This window comes from Aethalodelphis obliquidens, unplaced genomic scaffold (assembly GCF_003676395.1).
Source record: "Aethalodelphis obliquidens isolate GAN/ISIS:26980383/991018 unplaced genomic scaffold, ASM367639v1 scaffold56, whole genome shotgun sequence".
In the NCBI taxonomy this organism is placed as follows: domain Eukaryota; kingdom Metazoa; phylum Chordata; class Mammalia; order Artiodactyla; family Delphinidae; genus Aethalodelphis; species Aethalodelphis obliquidens.
Genome location: NW_020838000.1, coordinates 9,071,027 through 9,090,946, shown reverse-complemented (window position 1 = coordinate 9,090,946; position 19,920 = coordinate 9,071,027). Strand labels below are relative to the sequence as shown.

At 38.3% G+C, this 19,920-nt stretch overlaps 1 protein-coding gene across 6 annotated transcripts in view; it reads right to left on the bottom strand.

Annotated features, from left to right (window-relative positions):
- The window catches only part of TBC1D5 (TBC1 domain family member 5), a 540,677-nt gene that overhangs the window by 88,473 nt on the left and 432,284 nt on the right, over positions 1–19,920 (bottom strand). For all 6 annotated transcript variants that reach the window (XM_027086554.1, XM_027086556.1, XM_027086555.1 and 3 more), the window contains one exon: positions 2,693–2,778. In XM_027086554.1, the coding sequence (XP_026942355.1) occupies positions 2,693–2,778 (86 nt within the window). The remainder of the gene's footprint in view (positions 1–2,692; positions 2,779–19,920) is intronic.

The following is a 19,920-nucleotide window of genomic DNA, read 5'->3' as shown; positions in this document are numbered from 1 at the left end:
GTATACATACAACAAATACTGAGTAACCTCCCCACACCAGCCAGGATTATCCAGGTGCCCTCAAGTAGTGAGTAAGACAAGGGACCTGCCTGCAGGGGCCTTGACTTTAGTGGGGAGGTTGGGGAGATAGATGATACATACGTCTATGACTTCTGTGAGTAAAGAATGCTATGAAAATAAGATGGGGGCAGTGGGGTGGAGAGTGACCAAGGGAGGTGAAGACAAAAGGGAGGTCAAGAGAGGCTTGTGTGAACACATGGATCGCTAACAGGCACATGAAAAGCTGCTCAGCATCACTCATCACTAGAGAAATGCAAATCACAATTACAATGAGGTATCACCTCACACCAGTCAGAATGGCCATCATCAAAAAGTCTACAAACAACAAATGCTGGAGAAGGTGTGGATGAAAGGGAACCCTCTTGCAGTGTTGGTGGGAATGTGAATTGGTGCAGCCACTATGGAGAACAGTACTGAGGTTCCTCAAAAAACTAAAAATAGAGCTACCATATAATTCTGCAATCCCACTCCTGGGCATATATCCAGACAAAACTATGATTCGAAAAGATACATGCACCCCTATGTTCATCGCAGCACGATTTACAATATCCAAGACATGGACATGGAAACAACCTAAATGTCCATCGACAGATGAATGGAAAAAGAAGATGTAAGTCAGAAATAGAAAGATAAATACCATATGATATCACTTATATATGGAATCTAAAATATGACACAAATGAACCTACCTACAAAACAGAAACAGACTGACAGACATAGAGAACAGACTTGTGGTTGCCAAGCGGGGGTGGGGAGGGGAGGGATGGAGTGGGAGTTTGGGATTAGCAGATGCAAACTATTATACAGAGAATGGATAAACAACAAGGTCTTACCGTATGGCACAGGGAACTATATTCAATATCCTGTGATAAACCATAATGGAAGAGAAATGTAGACACATGTATAACTGAATCACTTTGCTGTACAGCAGAAATTAACACAACATTGTAAATCAACTATATGTCAATAAAAAAAAAAAAACTGTGAGAGAGAGATAGGCTTGCCTTGTGTGAGATATTTGTGCTGAGCCATAAATCATGAAGCTGAAAAGGAAGAGGGGAGGTGGGAGGAGAACAGGGAAGCACTATGGCCCCAGGCAAGCTCAAGCAAGAGGGAAGAGAAGGGGAGGGTGGAGGAGATGAGGTCACTAGGGGAGGGGCAAGGGAAGAAGACAGGATTATGGGAGGTATTAGGAAGCCTTTGGAGGTTCAAGTGGAAGTGTGATCTAATCTGCTGGAAACTGAGAGTTTACAGGCCGTCCTGTGAAAACTAACCTGGGGGAGGTGGTGGGCAGGGGGTGCAGGGTGGAGATTAGGGGAGAGAAGAAGGAGCTCCAGCTGGAAAGATCTTGTATGAAGAAAGTCCCTAAAATATACTTTTTAAAAAACATATCAAAACTAAATACTTGACAGGGAGGAAATACAAGTGATTAGACTGTAAGATTCCTGAGGGCTAGGATTTTTGTCCGGTTTGTTCACTATCTCCAATGCCTAGAATACTGAGAGTCTGGCACTCAAGAAGAATTTGTTAAATTAAATGAACAAAGTGACTATAGGGAAAAACCTTTTATTTGTGAACCAAGAATCAGATGAAATGAACAAACAGAAAAGAGTCTCACAGAAGCCTCGTGGGCTACAGAACTGGTCTCATAATTACATAGCCCTTCAAAACATGAGACAGACTTCAATCAAGGATGGGTAATTTAAAAATAACGTGACACTAAGGGTTCAAAATGCAAGTTTAAATTTAGCTGCTTTCTTATAAAATCCTCTCACCCCTCAGACATGAGTTTCGATGTGTCAGGAATTACGTCTTTTTTTAAAACTCTCCAAGTAAGAGCAGAACACATCATGTATGTGTACTCCAGCCATGTATATTTAGGTTGTTGGAATTCTACTGAAGAAAAGCTAGCATAGAGGCAAAATGCTTAAGGAAGAAAATTCGGACAACTTGCAGCATTTATCATGACTAACATTTTAGTCTACCAGAGTAAATTTTGAAATTATGTTCTAATTTGAGATGGTTCTGGTTTGATGAGTTAACTCTTGAGACATCTGAGTATAGTATTATGAAAGAGCAAAACTGTTCATCAACCCTTTATGCCAGTGTTAATTTCTTTTAAAAGTAGGATTTTAATGTTTTTTTATTCCTACAGTGACCCTTAAAATTTCTATGTATGTAATCACAAATGCACACACAAGATGCATTTATAAGCTTATTGTGTAGTTCTAAAGACAGTTGGGAAACCCAGTTTTAATTTTATTACTGAAATAATTTAAACATATATTATAGAACTGCTTCTTTTCAATCAACAGCTAGGGTCTAGAAAGAGACTGCGCAAGCAGGCACAATTTATTCAGGTTTCTTAGTGTTAGAAGAACAAAGTTGCCAAACTTCAATCTGTAACAAGTACTCTTAAATTTATTTAATTTTTCACCTTACCACTGACATCAACATACATCCTTTGCTCATGCCTTAGAAAAAAACTCAGATAATTTATTTTACAAAGATTCATTACATGCATTAACCATTGGTATACTCAAATCTGGGAAATTATTTTCAGCAAATGTGTAACATTCCTGACGATCTCCAAGAATATTTTAGTGACTTTCATCAGAGAAAGAGGACTTACCGGCTTTTATTCATGAGGTCTGCTCCTCGGGCTTTATAATAATCTAAATTTGGATGGAACTGATAAGTCACTGGTCTTGGATTTCTCTATAGAAAAAAAAAAAAGCAGTAAATTAAAATGTATAAAGCTATTTAAATTATACATTAACACATAAAAGAATGAAACAATTGTTTTTATATTCTTTCAGAAAAAAATACGTATAATAATGAAGTTTAATAATTAATGTGCTTGGGTTTTTTTGTTTTTTTAATTTTGCTGCGCCTCATGGCTTGTGGGATCTTAATTCCCTGACCAGGAATTGAACCTGGGCCACAGCAGTCAAAGTGCCGAGACCTAACCACTGGACGGCCAGGGAGCTCCCCGTTTTTTTGTTTGTTTGTTTGTTTTTATTGCTGAAGTTTTGCCTTAACTGATCTTAGTCTGATTAAACACTGAAATTGTTTTAATACATTTTCTTTTTACCTGTTTCATAGTTCACACAGATTTATTCCTTTCATTAGATTTCTTTTTGATAATTTTGATCATTTTCAATATGCCTTTCCAAAATACAATCAGACAAAATTACAACAAAACTGAAATATTATATGAGATTAACCCCAGCATAATCTATGCCTAAGGCCTAGGAGACACAAAGTGTCAAGAAAGCTGCATTTGAAGAAGAGCAAAACTCGTTAGTTTTTGATAACCAAAGTGCTGTGTATGCCCACTAGATGGCACACCGAGTCTTTCTTCTCCTAAAATGAATGAGTTATTTCAGAATTCAGCAATTCTTTGGAAGTTTGCACTTTCTATGTCATCTATTCTCATATACGAGTTTAATAAGTGCCCAGGTAGTAGAAATACAAAAGCAAACTGACCAATGCACATTTTCATAAAAGCAGCAACACATTGTACTTTCTGGCATGTAGTATTATTTGTAAACTTGCAGAAATGTCCTTGAATCATTAGGTTGGGTGTGTCTATTTACATAGGTTGCTATTATTTAATATGTCTATTATTTAAAAGTATCAAGTGCCTCAGGCAAATACAAATTAACCAAATACACTTTCAGTTTATAAAAATGTTAACACGTTAATAGCATAACTTAAATGAATACCATCATCTCTGAAAGGTTAAATTATATATATTTTTCCTTAAATAGTTTCTAAAAACTTATAAATAAATGTGTTCCAATGTTTACCTGAACATATAACTCAAGTTAATAATTAGGACTTTGAACCAGAGCATGCCCTGTCCTTTGAGAGATCTAACTAGACATAAAAAGGCTGCATTTTATCTTAATAGAAAATTACCAATATGCTTTGATATCAGTCCTTGGAGACATAATCCCAAGGCACGAATATACTTGCATGTAGGCGGGGGTACATAATTGCTAAGGTTAGATAGTTTGAAATTCATCAAGCTAACAAGCTGCATCTTAAGGCCATGATGGACCTTTTCATTTTCTGCTGAAAAGAGAATATTTACAGAGCTCAACCCTTTCATATCTCTTCCAAGTCAGCCGTAATCATCTGACAAAAATGACAATCCCTTGATTTAGCTCCAGCTACTACTCCACTGGTTTGGTATTCAACACAGTTCTACAATAATCAAATCTGAATTGCCTTGATGAAGATAACTGATGCTTCCATGACTACCATACTATTAAGTCTAACAGTGCAACTTCTAGCTCTCTAGGAATTACATAGGTTTCCTCTTGGTAGCTGATGACAACCTGGACCCAAGCATAACGGGAAAATGAAATAGAGGTCAAAGCCACTGGCAGACTGACAGTGCATTCATGATTTATTTTAAAAATTAACTCGCGTAGGACTATCACTCATAACCAATTTTGTTCTTTATTCTCAGTACCTGAAAACATTTTGTTTTCGTTACTATAAAAGGCTTTTCTTCTCTGACTTTCAACAAATTAATAAAGGATTATGTTCCTCTTTGCTAGAAAACAATGAAAGCAGGGAATGCATGGAGCAATTTCTTGAAACATCTTTATAAAGAAATGACAAGCAATTCAAGACACGAAGTGCTGATCTATCTAAGCACTTAAAGCCATTATTAGGAATAATGATCTAACTTGAACATATGAATGAGGCTCAAGTATTGCTTTCACTGAGGCCTATTTAAATTCCTAGGAGACTTACTAGTATCAAAAGGAGAGGCAGTTTAAAGTGCCACTGTACTGGGATGGAAAAGAAAGAATCAAAAGATGATGTTGAAAAATAGTATTTGAAATGTAAGAAAATAACATCAGAAGTTATAGTTTAAAGTCATTCAATAGGGTTTTCTATCTGAGAAGGTGATATTGTTACTAAAACAAAAGTATGTGTACACATGGATGGTCTAGACCAGCACTGTCCAACAGAAATATAATGTGGGTCACAAATGCAGGCTTCATATGTAATTTAAAATGTTATAGCAACCACGTTAAAAAAAAAAAGAGTGAAAGTAAATGGAATAATATTTTGTTTCATTTGGTATATCCAAAATGTTGTCATTTTAACATGTAATCAATATAAAATATAGAGATATTTTACATGCTTTCTTTCGTACAAAGTGTTTGAAATCTTGTGTATACTTTACACTGAGAGCACATCTCAGTTTGGACCAGCCACACTTCAGGTGCTCAATGGCCACCTGTGGCTGTAGCTACTGAATGTCTGATACCTCTGTAAGCCAACATGTGGCTATAGAAATCAACAGGTATAGACACTTATTTAAAAAGGGCACATGCCTTTTTTTATACATTAAGATTCAGTACTGACAGTTCTTTAATTCACCTATAATTCTTCTCTTTTAATTTAGTTTAGTCTCTTCTGAATAAGGTTTTAAAAAGTCAAGAAATTTTGGAGCAATATCTTCTCACACAACTATGTACCAAAATGACAGCAATGGTTTCCTTAGCGGGATGAGATTAAATGAGCAGAATTCTAACCTCATGCAATTGAAACATTTTAAAAGTAACATTTGCCTTTCTTATTTCAAAGGATTTTTTTCCAAATAAAATTTAACAGAAATATAACAGTTTTGATTTCTATTTTTTTATAGATCTGGAATTTCTTCTAAAATGTAAGAGCCACTAGAATTCTACACATATAAAACTCTGTATGTAAGAAAGACCAGACCCAATGACAGTTTTAAGTTCTCATTGTGTAGGACATGTGATGTGGACAACTTTATTTTTTTTTATTTTTTAACATCTTTATTGGAGTATAATTGCTTTACAATGGTGTGTTAGTTTCTGCTTTACAACAAAATGAATCAGTTATATATATACATATGTTCCCATATCTCATCCCTCTTGCGTCTCCCTCCCTCCCATCCTCCCTATCCCACCCCTCCAGGCAATCACAAAGCACTGAGCTGATCTCGCTGTGGTGGACAACTTTAAAAGTATGTCTTTGCAAAAGATTGGAACAATTAGTAATTATTTTAAACCCACTTTCACACAGTCAGGATTCCAAATATTATAAGCTTTTCCAAGCCAATGTACACTAAAAAAAAAAAGCAATAACGAAAACAACAAAAAAACCCACTTCTGTTTATTTGGAGGAATTTTTCTTCAGAAGAAAAAAATGGTAATTATACCCTAACTTATATTGGTCTGTGTACAGAGGAATACCAATTATGTTTCATGAACTGAGAAGTCTACATAACTATACATGAAAATGCAGAAATCACAAATTCAATCCACCCTGGGTCTACCATGCCTTTCCTAGACCAATCTGGATGGACTTGAAATAAATCTTCCACAAGATTGCAGCTAATTAACTTCCCAAGTACCACTCCATCCTTCTCTGTTAACAAGCTGTTGGAGCTCTTCTTAAGGCTTTCTCTTCAGCATGTTACTTTATGGTAATAGAAGAAGAATGCTGAAACTCCCACCTGTGGCACAGATAGGCTGAAATCTGGGGAGGCAGCTTAGAGCCTTGTGGACAAAATGACTTACAGAAGCAGGATAGATAACAGTAGAAACAAGTATCCTAGAGGGAACTATATGGAAAAAAAAACAAAACAAACCAAACTCGTGTGGTACTTCTGAATTTTCAAAATGCTTTGGTTAATTTGGCGTGATCAAATCAATTTACAAGTAGTGCTTAAATGACAGCAATCAATGTTAGGGACAAAACTGATTGAAACCTAACCTCTCCATTATAGTTAACATTCTTCACTTCTGAGTTCTATATTATACGATAGTAAGCTGTACCTTAATGTAATTTCAGGTAAAACACTCTGTCCCTTACTGAGTGTGGCTTTTGATGGTGGACAACTCCCCTCCTCTCTACTCTGTAATAGAAGTCCCTCCCTACCACCCTTACCCGCACAGTAATATTTCAGGACTTTAAGTTCAAACTCACTTTCCTAAGGTAGTGTACAAAAATATTTAAATGCTAACCCACACTAAGTACAACTAACCACAAGAAGTGAAATTAACCACAAGATGAAATGTGACAATTTTCCTTGTTCTGAGCCTGGTGAAATCAAACTCATCCAACAAAGGTCATCATAAATAGTACTTTCTAGACTGATCCCCTAACTCCCTTCCCTCACCTGAGGATGATGATCTCCTTTTGCATTGTTAATGGGAACTCCAGAAGGAAAAGAGCCTGAGGCATTCATCCTGCTTGGAACAACACATTGCCTGCCTTTCAAAGGGCTGGCTATTTGTAAACACATGTAGAACTGAAGGGAGCAAAAGATAAGCAATTCCAGTGATCCCTGTTCTAATCTATGAATGTACCAGCAGGAGGTAAAGAAGAGTAAAAGTGTTACGTTAGAAACAAAGGGACTAAGGTAGACCTAACATCTGCTTTAGAGGCACAGGCTGCCAGGCAGGGGATGCCAGGGATCCGGAGTCAGGGAGGTTCAAGTCCAGAGCCCGCCCCTCCCACGCCTGGCTGGGAAGGAGTCAATTTACACTCCGGCTCAGGGTTTCTCATCTGCAACATAACGGAAAGGATTAAACGGGACAATGAACATTAAGTGCGGCACAGTGCTGGGCACTTCGTAAAAACTCAATAAAATGGAAGCTACAATTACCTTCTGATACCACTGAGCACTGATAAACAGAACTTTGACAGCAGATCTGACAGCTTGACGACTTGAAATCCATGATAACAAACAGGTAGAGAAAGCAGTGTTTCGTCCTTCTGATAACCATACATAAACTTAGGGCAGATTTTACCAAACATTCCACTTTTTAAAAAGTAAAAACACATATTTAGGAAAATATATCATGCACATTGGACCTCATATGTGGGGAGAAAAGCTGTCTTATTTCTCAGAACAGGAGTACGTACATACATACAATTTTTAAAAAATTGTAAAAACACATACTATTAATGCACAGTTGTTTGCCAGCTAATGAGGTTACAGTAATTAAAGTGATTTCCTACAATAAGTCCAAATTATTATAGTTTATTGGTTACAATTTTTACATTAAACTGATAAAGTTTAGCACTTGTTTACTAAAAAAGGTTAATATATATTTACAATATAAATACAATGTCTGTTCGGCATGAAGAAAATACTTGACAAATGAAGCATTACTTAGTGTGCTTTCCCCTAATGCCTTGCTACCAACTCTTAATTTTTAGCATGGCAGATTAGGGGAAGAATAAGGCTCAGAAGGAGAAACAGCACTGTAAAAAATACGTCGAACGTTTCCCTTTGATGAAAAATGAGACTCTTATTTTAGTGAATATGTTATTGCCTCAATGCTGGGGGAAAAGCAACTGCCATTAGAAAAACGAATTGCTCAGCTGTTTATAAGCAAAAAGCTCTGGGGGAATTTCTCAGGACCCCAAAGGCAAAGCATTACAGGGTTATGCAAACATATGTTGCAGGTGTTTTAGGGGAGACAGGTGGGCAAAACTCAGCCCTGGAAGAGGAGTTAGTTTAATACGCTGTAGCTGAAACGACGTAACCTAAATGCATCCAAGTGCAGGGCTGCCATGGCACCAGTGAACCAGAGCTGCAGAGCAAAAGCTCTCCCTAAAATAATTATCTTGTTAGTGCCAAGCAAACAGCATTTTTTCCTTCTTGTAGTTTTACAGAAAACAAACACTGTCAATTACTTTTTCTTTTTTCTTTTTTTCCCCCAACTAAAGGTATTTCAAATCTGGAACAAAGAACAGCCTGAAACAGTGATAATTATCCGAAAAAGATAAGGATGAAGTATTGTTGCCTTCATTTAAACAAATATTCCTAAGAAGACAGTTTGTTGTAATATCCCCTCTTTGGTTCACTAGGCAACATTATATTTATCATAATTCTCCTAAAGCCTAAGATATTTCTATATTAAAATGCTAATTTTGTCTTTTCTTTTGCCTGTAATTAAAGCTGGAGAGATTTGTGATCTGATATTCACTGATTGCTAGAGGGTCCACAAAGGTCTCAACATTTCTGTTTCTTATTGCTACATACTGCCCTCTTCATTAAAATTAGATAGAGTAACACAGTGGATCAAAAAGGCAGCCACTATAATCCTAAATGCTCACAAAATTCCCTTAAAAAATATATATATATAAATAAGTGGCATTATCTAGATATTGCTGTCAAACCTAGATTTGTATTTTATTTCCTTCATCATTTACCTAGGACTTGATTTTCTTTTTATATTATGTGCTATTGAGACAGTACTGATTTTACCGTTATGTATTTATGTGTAATAGTAATACTGAGCCATACCTTCCTTATATAAACCACTTTCCCTTTTTTTTTGTTTTAAGAACCCATGCCATGAATTAAATGCCAAATGCTTTGCATAAAATAAGTTCACAAAACATCAGATTTGGAAAAACAAAATCTAGTTTGGTTTTTTTTTTACAACATTACAAAATCTAAAACGTGGATACCACATAGACCTTCATCAAAAAAAAAAAAAAAGAAAACAGATCTTTTTAACAAGGTTGTAAATGAGAATTTCACTTCAGTACCAGATTAAAATGACCTCTGGTTTATATACTAATAGTTCCTATGTCTTTTGATAGGAAATATATATTACAGATATTAGGTATTAAGACAGCGCATTTGACAGAAAAATTTCGGTAATTTCAATCTATGAATCTACAGATTAAAACAAAAAGGGGAAAAAAAAGAGAGGATTTAAAAGACCTTAAAAAAAAAAGGAAGCAAAAATTGTTAATTGTTAAAGACACAGACAAAACCTCTGAACCCATGCCAGCCTCATTTTACATACTGAATAAGCCCAATTCCCTAAAGTGACATCCGCATCTATACCCTGGCAAGCCAAGATCTCAGATGGCAGAGAAGCATTTTAAACCACCTGTGCGTTATGCTCGGCTGTAGCTTCATACAATAAATAGACACCAAAAGAGAAATATTTTTTTTTCCTTTTTCTATTGTATTTACATTTTGAATTTAGCATGCAGGAAGATGCCAGATTAACATGCACCCATATATATATATATATATATATATATGTACATATATATATATATGGAAAGCAGTTCATGTTTACACATTTTCTTTGTTACTAATGCTGGGCCTCAAAATATTCCTTTTAGGTAGTTGGTGAGCTCTGTTCAGCAGCACTGAACTCTTCACCTTTTCCCTTCCTTGCATATGAGCAGAGTGGGGGAGGAGGAGCCTTACTTCAATGGTTTAGAGACAACTGGAAACCCATTTATCTTTTCCTAAGACTGAAGGTTCCCAACCGTCAATGATACAAAGCAAAAAAGGAAAGAGAGAATCTCAAAAAAAAAAAAAGAATCTTAAATATTCCATTTTGGGAAAGAGACTTAAGAAACTAAAATCTCAGATATAAAAATTACCATCGTAAATTTTTATTTTTAGAAATGTTAAAATAATTTTAAACAAATTATCATCAAAATAGAAGCTATTTACAAAATGGTTTTAGGAGTTTTGAATCCTCAAGAATAAGTCTATGTGACCCCGTAGGACTGAGAACCCTGTTTTGAGAAATTTTACCCCATCTTCTTCCCTTTCGTGACCTGCTATTGTAATTGCCAAGGCAACAAAAGCTGAGCTCCTGCGCTGAGGTCTGGTAAAAGAAAGCCTTGCACAGTCACACTTCTCATGCAATATTGGGAGTAACTTCAATGATAAAACATCTTGCAATTAAAAATTCTATTATGTAAATACACTTTTACTAAGGTCATTCACTTACACTCTATCTTTTCTGATACTTTTTAGGATAACCATGAAGTATTTACACTGAACTTTAAAATGTCCAAGAGAGAAATTAGACAGCAAACATAGGGCTTCCCTCGTGGCGCAGTGGTGAAGAATCTCCCTGCCAATGCAGGGGACACGGGTTCAATCCCTGGTCCAGGAAGATCCCACATGCTGTGGAACAACTAAGTCCATGCGCCACAACTACTGAGCCTGCGCTCTAGAGCCCGCGAGCCACAACTACTGAAGCCCGCACGCCTAGAGCCCGTGCTCCGCAACAAGAGAAGCCACCGCAATGAGAAGCCCACGCACCGCAACGAAGAGTAGCCCCCGCTCGCCGCAATTAGAGAAAGCCCGCATGCAGCAACGAAGACCCAACGCAGCCAAAAATAAATAAATAAAATAAATTTATTAAAAAACCAAAAAAAACCTGCTAAGCCTCTATGTCTGGTATTAACATTTCAGACCACTTCTTAGAACCCTAAACCCAGGACATGACACATCTGGGGCTGGGCAAGTTCCACCGTCCCGCCTCCCCAATGACTCCCGTGGTGCGATCCCACTGCTGCATGACCAGGACCCTCACTGTGGTTCAGACCTGTCTTAATTTTTCTGTTGACTATATCAAGTCTCTAATCTCATGTCCCTCTGATTTGTATATATAATGCCACCAGAATCACCTAAAAACATAGGCCTGATTTTTTTTTTTACCTCCTTTCAGAACTAAGTTCTGAATCAAGTCTCAATTGCCAACCAAATAAAGTTCCAATTTCTTAGTGTGACATTCAAGGACCTCCATGATCCGGGCCCTAAAACACTTCTCATATCACCCACCATGTACCCCATGTTTCACTCACCACAGTCTATGGGCATTCCCCACATCTCCAGACTTTAGGTAAACGGTTCTCTCAGGTTAGAGTTGTCTACACACTGTTCTCTGCTTTCTGGAATCCTTCTCATTCTTAGTCAAATACGCCTCCTGTGTGAAGCCTTTTGTGAATTTCCACATCACTCCACCGCCTCCATTCTAACAGTGTGCTAATTTTAAGTTGATTTTGCACTTACTCCACCTTGCCTTGCATGATGGTTACTTGTACACATGTCTGTCTTGCACGTAGAGTGTAAGTTCCCTGAGGGCTGAGTCACGTCCAGATCTCCCTTCGTATCCTCTCTGCCTCTTGCAAAGTGTCTGGTACATGGTATGATCTATGAACTACATAAAACGAAGAGCTCGCCAGAGTCTGGCCTTTAAAGAAAGAGCTGCAGAGAACTAGGGTGAAGATCCATCTGACCTGCTCGTCCGCATGACTAATGGAAGGCTCAGAGAGTAGCCCACACAAGTCCTGTCCTCAGTGTGAGGCCAAAGGTGCTGCCATTACACCCAGTTTAGAAAGAAGCTCCAAAAAGTCTAGCTGGCAGTGAGTGCGATCTCATGCTGCTCCCAAAGTTTCTCTGGAAGAAGAGAAGCCTAACTCACTGAGTCCAACATCACGATCACAATTCAGCTCACAAAAATGGAAAGAAGTCCAGTCAGCAGACAGCAGAGTGAACACGAGTTGGCCATGACTACCTGACCACACCCCTGTTTGGTGGGTTATTTCACAAAGGAGCAGTTGGCTGAGTGGCTGTGGATGGCATCCTGCTTTATAAAGAAGAACACAGGCAATATAATTAACTTTTCCTAATTGAGTTGAATTCCTTGCAGGCAGTAGGTTGTCTGACTATTTCGTTTTGTTTTTCTGGTGTGATATTGTCTTTTGTTTGTCTGGGTCTTCATAGGAGTTTTACTAGGAAATTGAGAATCTGGATGTCATTTTAAAACCAAGAGGTGCTATCTAAGCTGGATGGCAAGGGAGGTTGTGACGCAGCCAGTAGGAGAGAGGCAGAAACAGCAATCCATGTAGAAGGAAGACAACACAGAGCTGGGGTGAAGACACTATGGAAAGAAACATTCTTCTGTCTTTATCCAGCCAGCCAGCCAGCCACCCATCCACGAATCCTTCTATCCAAATACCTCCTATGTGTCAGGCTCCGTGCTAGATACCAGCAGTACAATGGTGACACAACAGTTATGACTCTACCCTTAAAGAGCGGGAGGATGAGACAATGAAATAATTACACACATCAATGTAAGACCGTGCCCGTGCCGAGTGCTTAGATAAGGGAAGTATAGGGCGCGGTGGAAGTGCAGAATGGGGTGATTTTATTTCATCAGAGAGATCAGGGAGGAACTTCCCAGAGGAAGTGACGATGAACAGCAATCTGAAGGAAGAGGGATTGTCAACTATGTTTGAGTTGTGGGGGAAGGTTCCAGAGAGCAGCAGTGCAGCAGTGAGGAAAATTCTTGTCATTCTTGGAGCTCTCAACAGCCTTGAAAATGTGACTTCTTTTTCTAGACAGCACTATTTAATGATCAATGATGTCTAGAACCTTCAAACTTTATCTGTCTATACACCTACATTAAAAAGCAGTAGATAATTTTATTTTTATTTTTTAAAAGGTTAGCATTTAGTTATTTATGGCCACTCAGTGTGGCCTGCGGGATCTTAGTTCCCCAACCAGGGATCAAACCCGGGGCTCCCCTACAGTGGAAGCACGGAGTCCTAACCACTGAACCGCTAGGATATTCCCAATAATTTGTAGAAAATCAACAAATAACAATACAGTAAATTATTCAGGGAGGGGTGGAGTCAAGATGGCGGTGTGGGAAGACGTGGAGTTCACACCTCCTCACAACTGGCTGCCTGCTGGAGGCTGGTGGGGGACCTCGACACCCAAGGAGACAGGAGGAACCCCCAAGCGAACTGGTAGAATGTGGGGGGACTGAGGGGGCAGGAGAAGTGGAGGCTGGATGAGACTGACGCCCCTGAGGAGTGGCTGAGAGGGGGGAGGGGTTCCCACGCCTGGAGGGACCCTCGGGAGCTCCGATCAGGTGGGAGCGCACCCAGCGTTTCCCCTGCCCAGTCAGACAGGGAAGTCTGCCCAGCTCTCCGGCCGGGTCCTACACCCTCAGAGGCACCCTCTGGGCCACACTGGTCCTGGGGGTGTAGGAGGGAGGCCAGGGCAGAACAAGAAAGGCAGGCAGGTGGGGCCCTCCAGGACTGGAGGAGCAGGGGGAGGAGTGAGGGTGTTTGCCCCACCCACCTGGGCCAGGGAAGCCTGCCGGGCTCCCAGGCCAGGCCCCCCGCCCTGCTAGGCCACCTCCCCCACACTGGGTCACACTGGTACCGGGGGTAGGAGGGAGGCCTGGGGAGAGCAGGAGTGGCAGGCGGGAAGGGCTCTCCAGGAGTGGAGGAGAAGTGGAAGCTGGACAGGCCACTGGGGCCCAGGAAGCCTGCTGGGTTCCCAGGTGGGGTCCCCAGCCCTCTGAGACCAGAGGCAGGAGGCATGCCTGGGCCCCTTCTGTTTCGATGAGCCTAAGCCCCACCCCCACACCACCCAGGGCCTTTTCCAGCCTGGTGGGTCCAAAGCATAGGTCCCACCCACAGCCCAAACCCCACCCCTGCTTAGGGCCCGCCCTCCACAGCCAAGGCCTTTTCTACCTCTTTTTTTGTTTTCCCTTCTCCTCTTTTTTACTAGTGTGGTTCTGTTTTACCTTCTGGTTGTTGTTTCATCTATATTTTAATTTTTATATTCTTTCTAACATATCTGTTAGTTTCCTAGTCTAATTTTATTTTTTACTGTTATTGTTCTCCTTTTCTTTTTTTGTTTCTGCCCCAGATGGCTGCGGGATTGTGGTTCATGAGCCAGGGGCTGGACAGAAGCTCCTGCAGTGGGAGCTCTGAGTCCGAACCACTGGACTAACAGAGAACCTCAGACCCCAGGGAACATTCATCAGAGTGACGTCTCCTGGAGTTCCTCATCTCGGCACCAAGACCCAGCTCTAAACAACAGCCTACAAACTCCAGTGTTGGAAGCCTCAGGCCAAACAACCAGTAAGACAGGAACACAATTCCACCCATCAAAATAATAATAATAATAATGAGATGGCAAAAAAATATGTCACAGATGAAGGAGCAAGGTAAAAACCTACAAGACCAAATAAATGAAGAGGAAATAGGCAATCTACCTGAAAAAGAATTCAGAGTAAAGATAGTAAAGATGATCCAGAATCTCGGAAATAGAATGGAGGCACGGATTGAGAAAATACAAGAAATGTTTAACAAAGATCTAGAAGAACTAAGGAACAAACAAACAGAAATGAACAACACAACAACTGAAAAGAAAAATACACTAGAAGGAATCAATAACAGAATAACTGAGGCAGAAGAACGAATAAGTGAGCTGGAAGACAAAATGGTGGAAATAACTGCTGAGGAACAGAATAAATAAAAAAGAAGGAAAATAATTGAAGACAATCTCAGAGACCTCTGGGACAACACTAAACACACTAACATTCGACTTATAGGGGTCCCAGAAGAAGAAGAGAAAAACAAAGGGTCTGAGAAAATATTTGAAAAGATTACATTCAAAAACTTCACTAACATGGGAAAGGAAAGAGTCACCCAAGTCCAGGAAGCACAGAGAGTCCCTTACATGATAAACCCAAGGAGAAACACACCAAGACACATATTAATCAAACTAACAAAAATTAAATTCAAAGAAAAAACATTAAAAGCAGCAAGGGAAAAACGAAAAATAACATACAAAGGAATCCCCATAAAGGAGTGGCAGGATATACTTAAAGTGATGAAAGAGAAAAACCTACAACCAAGATTAATCTACCCAGAAAGGATCTCATTCAGATTCAATGGAGAAATCAAAATATTTTCAGACAAGCAAAAGCTAAGAGAATTCAGCACCACCAAACCAGCTCTACAACAAATGCGAAAGAAACTTCTCTAGGCGGGAAACACAAGAGAAGAAAAAAACCCACAAAAACAAACCCAAAACAATTCAGAAAATGGTAACAGGAACATACATATCGATAATAACCTTGAATGTAAGTGGATTAAATGCCCCAACCAAAAGACACAGTCTGGCTGAATGGATACAAAAACAAGACCCATATATATATTATTGTCTACAAGAGACCCACTTCAAACCTAGGGACCCATACAGACTGAAAGTGAAGGGATGGAAAAAGATATTCCATGCAAATGGAAATCAAAAGAAAGCTGAAGTAGCAATACTTGTATCATATAAAATAGACATTAAAATAAAGACTGTTACAAGAGATAAGGAAGGACACTACATAATGATCAAGGGATCAATCCAAGAAGAAGTATAACAATTATAAATGTTTATACACCCAACACAGGAGCAGCTCAATACATAAGGAAAATGCTAACAACCATGAAAGGGAAAATTGACAGTAACACAGTAATAGTAAGGGACTTTAACACCCCACTTACACCAATGGACAGATCATCCAAACAGAAAATAAATAAGGAAACACAAGCTTTAAATGACACAACAGACCAGATAGATTTAATTGATATTTATAGAACATTCCACCTGAAAGTGGCAGAGTACACTTTCTTCTCAAGTGCACACAGAACATTCTCCAGGACAGATCACATCTTGGGTCACAAATCAAGCCTCGGAAAATTTAAGAAAATTGAAATCGTATTAAGCATCTTTTCTGAACACAACGCTATGAGATTGCAAATAAATTACAAGAAAAAGACTGTAAAAAGCAGAAATACATGGAGGCTAAACAGTGTGCTACTAAATAACCAAGAGATCACTGAAGAGATCAAAGAAGAAATAAAAAAATACATAGAAACAAATGACGACAAAAACACAACAACCGAAAACCTATGGGATGCAGCAAAAGCAGTTCTAAGAGGGAAGTTTATAGCAATTCAACCTCACCCCAAGAAAGAAGAAAAATCTCAAATAAAAAATCTAACCCTATACCTAAAGCAACTAGAAAAAGGAGAACAAAGAAAACCCAAAGTCAGTAGAAGTAAAGAAATCATAAAGATCAGAGCAGAAATAAATGAAATAGAAATGAAAAATACAATAGCAAAGATCAATAAAACTAACTGGTTCTTTGAGAAGATAAAATTGATAAATGCTTAGCCAGCCTCATCAAGAAAAAAAGGGAGAGGATGCAAATCAATAAAATTAGAAATGAAAAAGGAGAAATCACAACTGACACCGCAAAAATGCAAAGGATTATAAGAGACTACTACAGACAAATATATGCCAATAAGATGGACAACCACGAAGAAATGGACAAATTCTTGGAAAGATACAATTTCCCAAGATTGAACCAGGAAGAATTAGAAACTATAAACAGACCTATCACAAGTAATAAAATTGAAACTGTAATTAAAAATCTTCCAACAAACAAAAGTCCAGGACCAGATGGCTTCACAGGTGAATTCTATCAAACATTTAGAGAAAAGCTAACAATGATACTTCTCAAACTCTTCCAAAAAATTGCAGAGGGAAGGAACACTCCCAAATTCATTTTATGAAGCCACTATCACTCTGATACCAAAACCAGAAAAAGATATCACAAAAAAAGAAAATTATAGACCAATACCACTCATGAACATAGATACAAAAATCCTGAACAGAATACTAGCAAACAGAACCCAGCAACATATTAAAAGGATCACACACCATGATCAAGTGGGATTTATCCCAGGATGCAAAGATTCTTCAATATATGCAAATCAATCAATGTTATACACCATATTAACAAATTAAGGAATAAAAACCATATGATCATCTCAACAGATGCAGAAAAAGCTTTTGACAAAATTCAACACCCATTTATGATTAAAAACTCTCCAGAAAATGGGCAGGGAGGGAACCTACCTCAATATAATAATGGCCATATATGACAAACCCACAGCAAACATCATTCTCAATGGTGAAAAGCCAAAAGCATTTCCACTAAGACCAGGAACAAGACAAGAATGTCCACTCTCGCCACTCTTATTCAACATAGTTTTGGAATTCCTAGCCACAGCAATCAGAAAAGAAAAAGAAATAAAAGGAATACAAATTGGAAAAGAAGATGTAAAACTGTCACTGTTTGCAGATGACATGATACTATACATAGAAAATCCTAAAGATGCCACCAGAAAACTACTAGAACTAATCAATGAATTTGGTAAGGTTGCAGGATACAAAATTAATGCACAGAAATCTCCGGCATTCCTATACACTAACAATGAAAAATCTGAAAGAGAAATTAAGGAAACAATCCCCTTTACCATCACAACAAAAATAAAATACCTAGGAATAAACCTACCTAAGCAGGTGAAGGACCTGTACTCAGAAAACTATAAAACACTGATGATAGAAATCAAAGATGACATAAACAAATGGAGAAATATACCATGTTCTTGGATTGGAAGAATCAATATAGTGAAAATGACTATACAACTCAAAGCAATCTACAGATTCACTGCAATCCCTATCACACTACAACAGCATTCTTCACAGAATTAGAACAAAAAATTTTTACAATTTGTATGGAAACACAAAAGACCCCAAATAGTCAAAGCAATCTTGAGAAAGAAAAATGGAGCTAGAGGAATCAGGCTCCCCAACTTCAAAGTATATTACAAAGCTACAGTAATCAAGACAGTATGGTACTGGCACAAAAACGGATATAGAGATCAATGGTACCGGACAGAAAGCCCAGAGATAAACCCATTCACATACAGTCACCTAATTTACGACAAAGGAGGCAAGAACATACAATGGAGAAAAGACAGCCTCTTCAGTAAGTGGTGCTGGGAAAACTGGACAGCTACATGGAAAAGAATGAAATTAGAACACTACCTAACACCATACACAAAAATAAACTCCAGATGGATTAAAGACCTAAATTTAAGTCCAGACACTATGAAACTCTTAGAAGAAAACATAGGAAAAACACTCTGTCATAAACCACAGGAAGATCTCTTTTGACCCACCTCCAAAGTAATGAAAATAAAAACTAAAATAAACAAATGGGACCTAATTAAAAGCTTTTGCACAGCAAAGGAAACCATAAACAAGATGAAAAGAAAACCCTCAGAATGGGAGAAAATATTGGCAAATCAAACAATGGACAAGGGATTACTCTCCAAAATATACAAACAGCTCATGGAGCTCAATATCAAAAAAACAAGCAACCCAATTAAAAAATGGGTGAAAGACCTATATATAGACATTTCACCAAAAAAGACATACAGATGGCCAAGAGGCACATGAAAAGATGCTCAACATCACCCTAAATATCTCAGCAACTTCCAACAGGGTTATTTGCTTATTTTTAATTTCAGTTGATCTCTCTACAACATCTGTCACTAACCATTTCCAGGTACTTGGGATTATCCACACTTGGACAATTATAATTCTATTTTCTCATGTGGTATATCTATATACAATGGAATACTGCTCAGCCATGAACAAAAAAAAGAAGAAATCTTGGGACAACATGGATGGACCCTGAGGGCATTAGGCAAAGTGAAATAAGACAGAGGGAGAAAGAGAAGTACTGTATGACCTCACTTATATGTGGAATATAACTAATAAACAAACAAAATAAATAAATGAACCAAAACAAACACGTAGATACAGAGAACAAAGTAGTGGTTATCAGAGGGGAAGGGGCAGGGGGAGGGTGAAATGGGTAAAGGGGTCAACTGGAAGGTGACACAAACTAAATTTTTGGTGGTGAGCACATTGTAGTGTATACAGAAGTAGAAATATAATGTTGTATACATGAGACTTATATGTTATAAATCAATGTTACACCAATTAAAAAAATAAAATTAAAAAAAATTAAAATATAAGTCTATCCCCTCATGGCTTTCCACATTCTGAGTCTTCTCCACATGTTCCTTCCTCTTTCCCTGTTATGTCCTGTCATTCCCTTCCCAGCTCTCTTCTGATCTCCCCAACATACCATTCCTGAGATCACTTGCATTCCCTCAACTACAATTAATATCCATCTTCCAAGATTTCTAAACCTGTATCTCTATTCCAGATCTCTCCTTTCAGCTCTAGACACACATTCCCAGTTGTCTTCTGGACATCTCTTCCTGGATATCCCACAACCTACTCAAAACCAACTCATTATCCAACCTTCTTATACCTAAACATTCTTGCAAACCTGCTCATCT